Source organism: Rhipicephalus microplus, chromosome X (genome assembly GCF_043290135.1).
Source record: "Rhipicephalus microplus isolate Deutch F79 chromosome X, USDA_Rmic, whole genome shotgun sequence".
In the NCBI taxonomy this organism is placed as follows: domain Eukaryota; kingdom Metazoa; phylum Arthropoda; class Arachnida; order Ixodida; family Ixodidae; genus Rhipicephalus; species Rhipicephalus microplus.
Window position 1 is genome coordinate 135,563,378 of NC_134710.1, and position 12,760 is coordinate 135,576,137.

Consider the following 12,760-nt stretch of genomic DNA (forward strand, 5'->3'; position numbering starts at 1 on the left):
GTGAATTGAGATATATTCTAAATGTTTGCGGTGTCCGACCATTCGTGTGGAGTGTCCTATCATACAGAGGAAACCCACAGGAGTCTTGTCTGCCTCAATATTTGATGGCACCACCCCTTCAATGCTGAACACAGTAGCTGAAGCTGAGCCTTTAAAGGGGCCCTGAAACACTTTTTTGAGTAACTATAGAATTAATTCACTGGAAAAGCATATTACCTCACAAATTGAACACCGCAAAAGTTTTAAGAATCCGTCCAGTAGGAGTGGGGTTACAAAGATTTGTCACATGCTGCAATCACATGATCTCTTCTCTCATCCCTATAAAAGTGCTTGAAGCTGAGCAGGGAGGGAGGGATGGGAAAACAAAAAACGTCACTGGCACCTTGCAACCTTGAGCATCTTTTCATTTTATTTTCGAATACGCGACTTTTTCAGTGCGATCGCGAGCGCACGCGTAGACAAGCCCACATATGTGCTTACTGGGCTTAATTCCGTGATTTCTCAAGATAAGAGAAAGCTATTTTTAGATCGGCAGCGCTTTGTAACCATGCTCAAAAAGTGTTGCAGGGCCCCTTTAAACTTGTTAGAAAAAGGGGCTAAGACCATTCAACATGACTGTATTCGGTGAATTGAAACGACATACTTAACAAGATAAAGTTGCTCTGGTATTTGCAGTCTCGGAAATAGCAGTCACAAATGCGTTAAAAAAGAGAAGGTGGGGCTTGGTTGGGAGAAAACGTTTCTCGGGAAATCTGTATAGTGATCTATCTCTTATGTAGCTAAGTGGATGTGCAGATGCAGAGGTAACTTGAAAATGCGAAGGTAATCTTACACAGCAGCATTGCATTACGAATGTATTACCACAAATAGTGTCTAAAATGTACCATTTCAGCTTAGTGGCCATTGCATCACACTACTTACATCGCAGGCTGGGGTTTGATACTAATCATAGCTGCTGTACATCATTGAGGGTGAAATGGCGAAATGCAGATGTGTGCGCACATTCAGGAACCCAGGGTTATCAGAATTAACCTGCAGTCCTGGTAATATAATAAAAAATGAATGTCCTATATTAGGCAGTGTATAAATTATATTGACATTATTGAGTTGCTTTGAATGAATTTATGATCAAGGGAATTTCAAATTGTGCAGCCTGTTATTTCTGACCTTTTGTATATAATATAAATTTTAATGTTTCAGGGATTCTTATGCATGGGCTGACTTTAAAGGGATGCCAAAATGAAACAACAGATCAGTTTATTTTGATAAATTATTATTTGATAACTCTGTCTTCATCTGCTATTGTAGGTTCTTATTAGAACAAAAAATGAAGGTCCCTGTTTCATTACTGAATTTGGAACGAAAACCAGATGCCGGTATATCAGCGAGATGTGAAGCATGTCGAAGTAATCTTTAATATCCTACCCACACTGGCTCAATAATAGTTCTAGAGACTTTCCATACCCTTAAAGGTACTGTCAAAATTTGTAATGGTGCAGAAAGTTGGTGTGGAAACTTCAGAGGCATCATTTGTTTTGCATCTTTTCTTGCTTACCCAGATCTTCTAGCAGCCACAGTGGTGTTTTGGGCATTGTGGAAACATTGCATCTTTGATTTGTATTGTCTTGTTCAATGTCTTATAAGTGTGATTTGTTCCACGAGGACCAAATAGTTTACTTATACAAAAGAAATGTTGTTTCACCTTACTGTCCCTTTATCATGTTTTAGGGCATAATGACATATCCTAAACTTAAAAGCTTCATGTTTTTGTTTTTATGATGTTGTGAGGTGGGAAATTAAATAAGCACTGATGTTTTTGTACATGTGGGCTTTAGGAGATATGCTTATCCTCTGAGGATTTTGAACTTGAGTTTTGTTTAACCTTTCAAATGAGATTCCTGAGTATATTTCTCTAGTCGCCAATACACACCCCTATAAGTACCTGAGACAGTAATTTACAAATTTATAAATATGAAACATCTATAGACTGATTTTGCCATATATGCAGAAGCCGGAAGGTTGATTACAAAGGTTCTGCCTTCAAGGGACAGTGACAAAGAGACCATGTTGTCTGATTCACCTATTTCTTTTCTAGCTCAGTTCTAAATTAGAATAGTTGTAATAGTTCACATACCAACTCATAAAGGGCTGCATTTTTATGATGATGTGTTGCTGTTCGTTATATTGGACCATACAGGTAGACAGGACTTTATTTTCCTATAAATGTCCTGTAATTGCTAGTAAGCAATTATTCTGATTTGTTATAAATGTCCCAAACTCCTTTAGGAAAAGACATATTTTTGCTATTGTATGTCTTTATGCTAATTATGCCATAAAATTTCTAGTGTAAGCTTAGTACACCGTAAAAGGCGTGTACATTTTCAAGGTTTTAATTGTTAGCCATGGTGTCTTTGTGGCTAAGGTTTCACACTGCAGTGCCTCAGTATTCAATTTCAATTCCCAGCTATAGTGGCCTCATTTTGAAAAGGGTAAAATGTATAAACACCAGAGTACTTGATTTATGTGCACTATAAAGAACCCTCATATGGTTGCTACTAATTGGGATCCCTATGGTGTTCCTGATTATTATATATTGGTTTTGCATATAAAACCTCAAAATTTAATTTATGGTTGACATCTTAGGGCATTTTCTTAATTGCAGTAATTGAATCTGTTAATTTGCTAATGAAATCATGAATAAGTGAACCAAACTTTTTCTGCTTTCTATGTTCTGTGCACAACAGGTAATATATGCACACAGATTTACTCAAAAGGATCTCATGCCTTTCTTTGCTGTTCTGCAAAATCCCTGTCATCCCAGGGCCACTGTGGTCATATGTGCTTCAAAAATAACTGGTTGGGCAGACGAATTGGATTTTGTGCAACCAGTCATGATGAGCTCGTAAATGAAATAAACTCATGTACACACAGGCAAACATGTTCAGCACTTAATGACTGTTATCATTTGTTGTTGTAATGCTGAATGACAAATGGCAGCACATAGAATTAATTGTTGATGGCTCTAGAAGGATGGTTACTTTAGTTGGCCCTTCTTTATTTAAAGCTGCTTCGGGATGCTTATTTAAATGTGCAAGGTTCATTGTCTGTAGCCCCTTTATGCAGTTTATGCTGTGCATTTGCAAGATATGCTGCATCTTCTCACATTTTTTTCTATATAGGGATTTGTGCTAGCTGTCACACTGATACGAGAGTTTATCGATGACTGCCGAAGATATGCACGAGACAGAGAAGTCAACTCTCAAAAGTTTCAGAAATTATCAGTGAACGGAGTCAGTGCCATCCCCAGCTCAGACATTCGTGTCTCTGACCTAATCATAATAGAAAAGGTAAATATATTTTTTGCGTTGCATTACATCCCACGAGGAATGCATTGTTGAATTCGCTTTGCTATATTTTTATGTGTGTGTGTATGATTGCTTGATCTTTGAAGTAATTTAATTTCACTTCAACATATTAAACAAAGAGTTGGGAAAGGCAGGTGTGTATGTGTGCGTGGTTGTGTGTGTAACCACACACGCACTCACTCTCTCTGACGCTGACTTAGCAGTTGTATCTAATTTATGATATTGAGTGAGACCTAATATAAAAAAATGTGCAACTGCAACTTTATATGAAGAAGTAGGCGAGAGCTGGGCTGCTGCCATTTGGCATTAATTGTGGTAGGATCCACTAATGAGTAGACCAAAATTGCTTGCTTTTTAAAAATGAGGAGAGCAAACTGTCTAAAAACTGATCCATTGAGTGAGCAAAACCTGTCCCCTCAAGGGTGTATGGTATACTAAATCAGGCGAAAGCCCAGTTTTTTTTATTTTGGTTTTAAAAAATAATACACACTCTAAGAAGCAAAATCATTCAGTGGCGAGTGCACAGGTGTGCCCTAAGCCATTTAAGAATGACTCCAAAAACTGTGCCTTTTGACAAATACAAGGGCTTAATTACATGCTGTTTGATATCGTAATGTTGCATATATTTATTTTTTAAATAACAATAGATATTTCTATTTTGTTGTTTTCATAAATTGGGGCTGTAAATTTTTGTACTGTAGGTGCTTTTTTAGCATAGTCATTGATTTTTGCTTTGAACACTTTCTACAATAGTTTTTAAACTTACAATTGCCTCTTTCTTAACATCATTTTTTTTAATATTTAGACTTGTGATCTTTTTTTTTATGAAACAATCCAACCAACAAATATGCTCGAATTTCTTGCAATAATGCCTGAATTTCTTTCAAAGAGCTTTATTTAAGCTTTTGAATGAATGAATGAATAAACTTTATTTAAAGTCCGGCAGTTTTCACACGGCGAGTTGGGGAAGAAAAGATTAACCCCTGTCCCTTCCCACGCTCCATCGATTATGATGGCAGTGCCTCAGGTCACCGCTTGAAGTCCTTGGCCTCGGGCGGCATCTTCAGCTTGCTGGACAGCCCAAAGCTGGTCGGCCAGCTTGTCGTTGATTAGAAATTTTTTTTATAATTCAGTAGAAAAAGAATAATTGAAAGTCTTTCTGATGTTATTTAATAAGTGAGGGCAATATTAATAACAGGGAAGCTTTTTGAGCTAGTCGTATTTTGTGTAGCTTATCATGAACCAAGATGGTGCCACGGCCTATCACTATCGTCATCATAAATGAGTATGTGTCACTGAAATTGAGTAAATCCCACTACTCGCAGATAATCCACTAAAAATGAAAACTGTCATAAATGAGTATGTGCCATATAAATTGGGTAAATCTCATCACTTTCAACTGGTCTATTAAAAATAAAGAAAGCAATAGTTAGATAACGAATGGCTACAAAGCAAGCGGCTGCATGAAGACCCTCCCCCGAAGCAATAGAAGACCTACACAAACGACGACGTCCCCATAGATCTATGAGAGGTGCAAACGCTTAATTTTAGCACGAGGTTCAGTCACTGGTGTTCAGACATCCGTGTTCTGTCTGCGACTGTCTGTGGTCTAACTCGAACCTCCCTGAATGGAGAATCAGCGTGAAAACAGCATAGCATCACCTAGCTAAAGCGTATAGCAATGACCTAGAAGCAACCTAAAAACAGCCAGTGTTCGGTATTGTCCAGTTTCAATTTTTCAAGGCTTTAGTGACTTAGTTCAAGCTTCACCAGTTTCTTTTCTTATGGAGAAATGTAGGAACCCAGTCTTTTTTGGTAGGGATAAAACCAGTATCATGTGGCATTAGCGTGGAAAATTTCATGGTCAGGCTGTTTTTTGTTTCTGAAAAAAAAAAAAAAAAGAGGGGAGGGGGTACCTTCAATCTTACATTCCAGCCTAAAAATTTGTTCTCAAACAAAAAAGAAAAAGGTTGATGAAAAAGAAATTATACCATAAGAATGCCAGAGGCATTCTTAAACAACAGGCAAAAGTTTACACTGAAATATGAAACAGATGAGATGTAAAGCTAAAACAAAGATTACCCATTTGCTCTATCATACTTTAAAGAAAAGAACAGTTTCAGATCATTCAATACATCTTGATTTTATTATAGTTGGTCATTTCCACTTGAAAAAAAATGTACCGTGATTTGTGAACCAAAATTGAATTGGTTCAGCAAGGTAAATTATGTCCTTTGCCTTATAATAATGTACTACACAGTATGTGGTGCATGTACTGTTATGAAAAATCCAAAAACAAACAAGCCAGGTTTATTTAAAACTCAATCTTTCTTTCTTTTTTCTGTCAGTCCACATGATATCAGCATGATTTCGGCAAAGCTCATTTAATTTGAAATATAAAGAATCTTTAATAATTGTTTAATTAATGGTCTGAGTAGTATGTTCTTGAGTTCTCACTCGTGGTACCCTGTTATCTTTTTATTTGCTGTTCAAGTTTAATTTTTCCGACATGTTTTGACGGGAACTCGTAAAAGTAGATCCTTGGCACATGGGATACAACAATCAACGTTCTTGCATAAATATCAATGAAGGTGAATGCTATATGTCAGGAGCATTGCCAGTGTGTTCAGTATGTGGCATGGAATCTTGGTGAATCCACCATTTTGCTTCTACATTTGTGCATTTCCTTTTATTGTTGTCAATACTCTGCACAAAAAGTAGAAACGTATAGGTGCATTTGAATAGCGAAATTTTCATTTCCAATTTGACCATTCAAGAAATATATAATGATTTGATATGCACCAATCATCCCTAGATCATATACTACCTATATTATGCTATTACCGTCTTTCATCTATTGGGTGAGAGGCAGGGTAAACAGAGTTCTTCAGTGTATCTTCACCTCTTGATTTGTTTGAGCTGACTTGATTTGTTGCTGATTAACAGAACCAAAGAGTGCCTGCAGACATGGTGTTGTTACGAACAACGGAAAAAAGTGGCTCTTGTTTCATACGAACTGACCAACTTGATGGAGAAACGGATTGGAAGCTGAGAGTTGCCGTTGACACAACACAGCGCCTGCCAAGCATGGAGGTAGGTAGCTGTGCAGAGGCTTGCATTTTTTATTTACTGTTTTACTGTTACACTCGACTGACTGCCTGTGTTTTGTTTACCATCTTATAAATGCTGCAGGAATTGCTGGAGATCGATGCTTGTGTTTATGCCGAAGAACCAAAGAAGGATATTCACTCATTCATAGGAAAGTTCACAAGGGTATGGAACCGCTGGTCTTAAAATTTAGAGAAAAAAAAACAATAAAATGAAGGTAGATTCTTGAGATTGCATAGCAAAGCAAACTCTGCTTTCAGGATTAGTATTGTGTAGCTTCACAGCTGAGCTGGCATAGCTTTTGTGGTTTTCTTCTTTTCTATAACTTTCAGTGGCTGTTTTATTACGTTTCTTGCTTTTTTGGTATTCATTAATATTCAAAGAGTATATGTTTTGTTTTCTTGTTTCCTCTAGCATGATGGTGATGGGGCTGAAGATGCCTTGAATATTGAAAACACGTTATGGGCCAACACAGTCGTTGCATCTGGGACTGCCATTGGCATTGTAATTTACACTGGTCGTGAAACAAGGAGTGTGATGAACAACTCCGAAGCAAGAAGCAAGGTTATACATTTTTAAAATATGTGTTTTCTGGTTTATGTTGTGCTCGGGGAACAAAACACTGCGTCAGAATGTTACATACAACAGCTGCTATCCACAATTGCTTGAGATAATGACATCATGTCTATACAAATCTGGCTACTAAAGGTGATGTGTGCTGTGATGGATGTGCATTTCTTAGGCTTAAACTGACTCGTTTCATTCCATGAGCACTGCAAATCGTACTCTCATATCGCAATCATTTTCTTCCTAATGCTTTCGATATTCAAGGCTTTGTTGACTGACCTTTCATTGGTTTTTAATTTCTCAATTAGTCAGTGAAGTTTGTGATTGATTGCAATGCTGTTTATTTGAGGCAAACTATTGCCCGGTGATTTAGGTGCTCTTTACTGGCACAAAAATAACAGTGCTTGAGGTTTTCTCTGTAATATAAGGAAAATATTTTCAAAATAGTGAACATATATCAATACATCTGCAACTGAAACTCAAGGCACGTTATTATGATTACCATTAGTTTTGGAGTGGTAAGGAGCACTGGCGTAGCCTCAAAGGTGTTAAATCCCCCCCCCCCCCCTCTTTTCCTGTAAATTTTGAAGCGGTAAGCTGGTAGGTTGGTGGTAGTTTCTTGGCTCATGTCAATCAGTTGGTGTGCATGGGGGTGCAATTTGTAGCGAGTGTGAGCCAAGAAACCACATCGAATTTATTGGCCTACCGTTGTAACAGAGCGAACGAGCCACGGCTGCAGCCGATTACGTAAAATTCAACCGCGGCGGAGAGCAGCACGATTGTGGTACATGAATGCGCAAGTCATGCGGTATTTTGTGGTTTGAGGGCTTTCCTTGCAGCCTGAAAAAATGGTAAACGTGAGAGCTTTTTAATCACAAGTATTGAAATGGGAGCTTCTAAAAACGCTCTTGAACTTTGCAAATTCCATTTTTCTGCCTAAAGGCAATATTTAGCAATTTATTTAGATTATTCAAATTAAAAATAAGTAATTACAAAAATTTCTCTGTGGCACACAAGGTGGCTGTCAGCAATGTGCTACTAATTTCACTCGCCTGCCTCTAATATTGCATATTTTCGTCTTTTGCACAAGTTAGCTGGGACATCCAGTCACACCTAGCTTGTGCTGCACAACTCCGCCCTCTCCAAATAAAACATTTCTGGCTGCGCCACTGGTAAGGACTGTGCACATAATATATGTTTCGTTGGTTGAGTGTACTGGAACTAAATTATCAGTCCATATTTTACAGAATTTCTTTAGTGTATATGGGAGTAACTAAGTAAAAAGAAGTATATGAGACAGAACAAACGGGCACAGCTTTCATGCATGCATGTCATAATATAGACAAAGGCCATAAACCACAATGAAATTGTACTGGCACTACATCTGCTTTCTGGTTGACAAAATTAGCAGTATTATTTAATGATGAAGAAAGAAGTATAGGAGAATCTTCGGTGAACAAAAAAATCTGTGAAATGGAATCGACCTAAATGGAACAAGGGCGTCTAACAAGATTGTTTTCGTTCTTACATTCTGCACCCCTTGGTCATCTCTCAGTAAATGGAACTCCCGTTAAGTGAAACATAATATACTGGTCCCTTTAGGATCTGTTTAATGAGAGTCTACTGTATATTGAACTTTATATTGCCTAGGATTTATTATTGTCTGCTATTTAGTAGAAAGCAAAAAAAAAGCAACGGCATAAACTGATATACAAGAAGCCAATCAATGAGCTAGCAGTGAAAGGGAAAGTACAGAATAGATTCAATGTTCTAAACGAGGTAACCGATGTTAGCATTGACACAATGAACGATAATCTTACTACTATTATAAAAGGGTGTGCAATGCAATGGAAGTCGGAGGTACAGTTACTAGACAGGACACTGGCAAACTATCTCGGGAAACGAAAAATCGTATTGAGAGACAGCAAACCATGCAAGCCTCAAATTCAACTGGCAAAATAGAGCTAGTGGAGCTTTCAAAGTTAATCAATAGGCGTAAGGTAGCCGACATCAGAAGTTATAACATGGAGTGAATCAAGCAGGCTGTAAAAAGCGGTATAAGCCTAAAAGCTGCGAAAGCAAACTTGTGCATTGGCGAAAATCAAATAGATGCATTAACTCTTTCGTTACCTTGCAAAAATGGTTATTTTGCATATGTCTCTAGAAGATGGTTTTTGCCATTTTTGTGAAGTACTCCAGCACGCATTGCAGCATACCAAATTTTGCACAGTGAAATGCTCTTTCCAAAAAATATATGTTGTACAGCAACTAAAATATTTTGGAGTGAATAAAAATGTGAATGTGTAATTTTTGGTTACTAGCTGGTAAACATAGCAAGAAAAAACACTATATGCACAAAAATATTCAAAACGAAAAAATTTCAGATTATACATTTTGAGGAAAAATGACTCGGGAACAATATAAAAGTAATAAATGTAGTACAAAAAGTTTCTATTCACATAGACGAAGAAAATCGGAACCGAGGTGCTGCTTCATTGCTCTAGTCATGCAGTGAAACATTGCCTGGTTTTTCATGAGACACAAGTGAACCTGTACACATTTCTCAGCAAGTTTTTGTTTTCTTGGAATAAGAACCTCCAGGTGTTTCAGCCCCTGATGTGAATAATCTCTCTATAAATCAAATGTCTAATGAACTTTGCTATTTCGTCTAGCGTCACCTCTTTCCATGAGCCACTTCACTTTGCTGAGGTTGGCGTTTCTATATGTGTATCCAAACATCTTTCTTTGCATTTTGCACATCGTATTACAAAAATAACTATCGGGCGCAATTCTAAAACGTTCCACGCTGCTCCATAGTGAGACCTGAGGTGCGCTCTGGTGGCCTTCTTGTCGTGAGGAGAAGCTCTGCAGCTGGTGCCAGCCCATCCCACCCCAGCGAAGTGTAGACCTCGCACGTAACTAGAGTAGCAATAAGATTGTGCATTAAGGTCAGCAGTTACGCACTTGTGGCAAAGGAGACAACTTGAGGCCGTGAGCAAAACAAACCCATGAACAGCTGTGGATGTCTCGGGCTGTAGCTAAACATTGTCTCCATAAAATTTGAAGCTGAGATGCTGTCATCCTCGAACTCAAGCTCGCCCTCACTCAATTCAGGTGAGGATGCAAGGCAGTTTGGAGTGGCGCATGTATTTTGTAGAGCTGGTGCACACCCACACGCGTGACGACTATGCCATAGGAGCGACTAGTGACACTATATGCCACCCTGTGTCTGATATAACGACACAAGCAAAAGCAAAGCTGCTGGAAACTGGCTGAGATGGCCATGTCAACACTTTAAACATGCTGTGTACCATCGGAAATATTTTTCGCGAAATAAATTTTCTCTCGCTCCTAGCAACAACAGTCTACTGAATAGCTGGCGTGAATTTCTGGCAAATATTATCGCTAAAGGCTATTCAATTGTGAAGCTGACACTTTCATTTGATATTTGGCTTGCAAAGGTACCTTTTATAACAAAACTTCGATGTTATTTGGGAATAATCACGAGGGGCACGTGCTTTTGTCAAGTTCGCCATTCTAGTGCAGTTTTCCAACAATACACGCAACAAAAAAAAAAATTTAGGAAAAATCACTATGTTGCCCATACAGGCAAATTAAATTTCTTCTGGAAGTTGAGTGGCTGGACTAACTACTAGAAAGTGCTGCGTGCACGAGAAACAAATTTAACATGCTAAAAATGACGATCCAAAGCATCGATCACCGGTGATCGATTTGAATAGACGTGCTAACGAAAGAGTCAAGGAGACAAGGAAGGCGATGTCATAAACAATATGGATAGGATAGTTGAGGTGGTGGAGAAATTCTACAGAGAGCTGTACAGAAGCCTAAAGAACCTGGATGATACCGGAAGAAGAAATAATAGCCCAGATGAACATCCTACCAATAACGACTGGGGTAGTAAGAAAAGACCTAGAAGGAATGCAAAGAGGCAAAGCCACTAGATAGAATAAGGTAAATATGGACCTGCTTAAAAGTGGTGGAGAAATTGTGTTAGAAAAACTGGCCACCTTATATACAAAGTGCCTCTCATGGGAAGGGTGCCAGTATCTTGGAAGGACGCCAACATCGTCTTAATTCATAAAAAAAGGTGATGCCAAGGACTCCAAATATTACAGGCCTATCAGGTTACTGTCCACTCTCTTCAAACTGTTTAAATAATAGCTAAAAAAATTAAGGCGTCATTAGAGTTCAATCAACCAAGGACCAAGTAGAATTTTGCACAATTGACCATATTCATACTGTCAATGAGGTGATAGAGAAATGCACAGAATACAACTAACCCCTATACATAGCCTTCATAGATTACGAGAAGGCATTTGACTCAGTTGAGAAATTAGCAGTACATTAGAGATTTGCAGCATTGATGAACCCTACATAAACATACTGGAAGAAATCTAGAGTGGATCCACAGCTACCATAGCTCTCTATAAAGAAAGCAACTGAATTCCAATAAAGAACGGTGTAAGCAGGGAGACACGATCCCTCCAATTCTATTCACCACGTGTTTACAGGAGGTTTTCAGGGCCATAGATTAGGAAGTGTTAGGGATAAGAGTTAATGGAGAGTTTCTTAGTAACCTGTGATTTCCTAATGACATTGCCTTGATGAGTAACTTGGGGGATGAATTACAGTTGATGATTACTAAACTGTACACGGAAAGCAAAAGAGTAGGTCTGAAAATAATATGCACAAAACAAAAAAAATGTGCAACACTCTCGGCAGAAAACAGCGCTTTGCGATAGATGAAGGGACGCTGGAAGTTTTAAAGGATTATGTCTACTTAGGACAGGTAGTAACTGCGAAGCCAAACCGTGGGAGTGAAGTAAATGGAAGAATAATAATAGGGGGAGCATATTTGGCAAGCATTCTCAAATTAAGACGGGTAGATTGCCACTATCTCTCAAGAGGAAAGTATATAACAACTGCATCTTGCCAGGAGTACTTACCTACGGAGCAGAAACCTGGAGCCTTACAAAGAGGGTTCAGCTTAAATTCAGGGCTACGCAGCGAGCGATGGAAAGGAAAATGATTAGTGTAACCTTAAAAGACAAGAAGAGAGCAGAGTGGGTCAGGGAACAAACCGGGGTTGAGGATACCATAGTTGGAATGAAGGAGAGTAAATGGACATGGGCCGGGCATGTAGCACGTAGGTAGAATAACCACTGGTCTTTAAGGGAACTAACTAGATTTCCAGAGAAGACAAGTGCACTAGAGCGAGCCAGAAAGTTACGTGGGCCGATGAGATTAAAAAGTTCACAGGTGTAACGTGGCAGCACAAAGCACAAGACTGGGTTGAGTGGCGGATCATGGGAGAGGCCTTTGGCCTGCAGTAGGCGTAGTCAGACTGATAATGATGATTTAGTAAAACTTGTCAGGAACACGTCTGTGCATAATTGTGTTTCTTCACTATCTGCATCTCTTGCTTTTACTTTCTCTAGACATACCAGCTCACCCAAACATGAACAACTTTTTCATTTTCTTTCCATATACTTGCTTTGAGGTCACAGGTTCAATTGCCAATGGGGCACCGTGTGTTAATAAAGTGGAATGCAAGAATGCTCATTTACCTTCCTTTGAATGAACAGAAATGGTCTTCATATAGGCCAAATCATTCCAAAGCCTTCTATCGTAGTGTTTCTTGTAACCAGCTGTACTTCTTTAGACATCGAACTCCAAAAGATATAGTTTTTAAACTTTCT

General features: G+C 38.6%; 1 protein-coding gene across 3 annotated transcripts in view; it reads left to right on the forward strand.

The window, feature by feature from the left end:
- LOC119176494 (putative phospholipid-transporting ATPase IIB) overlaps nucleotides 1-12,760 on the forward strand; it is an 89,221-nt gene that overhangs the window by 10,782 nt on the left and 65,679 nt on the right. For all 3 annotated transcript variants that reach the window (XM_037427804.2, XM_037427803.2, XM_037427805.2), the window contains 4 exons: nucleotides 3,180-3,347; nucleotides 6,312-6,458; nucleotides 6,558-6,638; nucleotides 6,888-7,037. In XM_037427804.2, coding sequence (XP_037283701.2) covers nucleotides 3,180-3,347; nucleotides 6,312-6,458; nucleotides 6,558-6,638; nucleotides 6,888-7,037 — 546 coding nt within the window. The remainder of the gene's footprint in view (nucleotides 1-3,179; nucleotides 3,348-6,311; nucleotides 6,459-6,557; nucleotides 6,639-6,887; nucleotides 7,038-12,760) is intronic.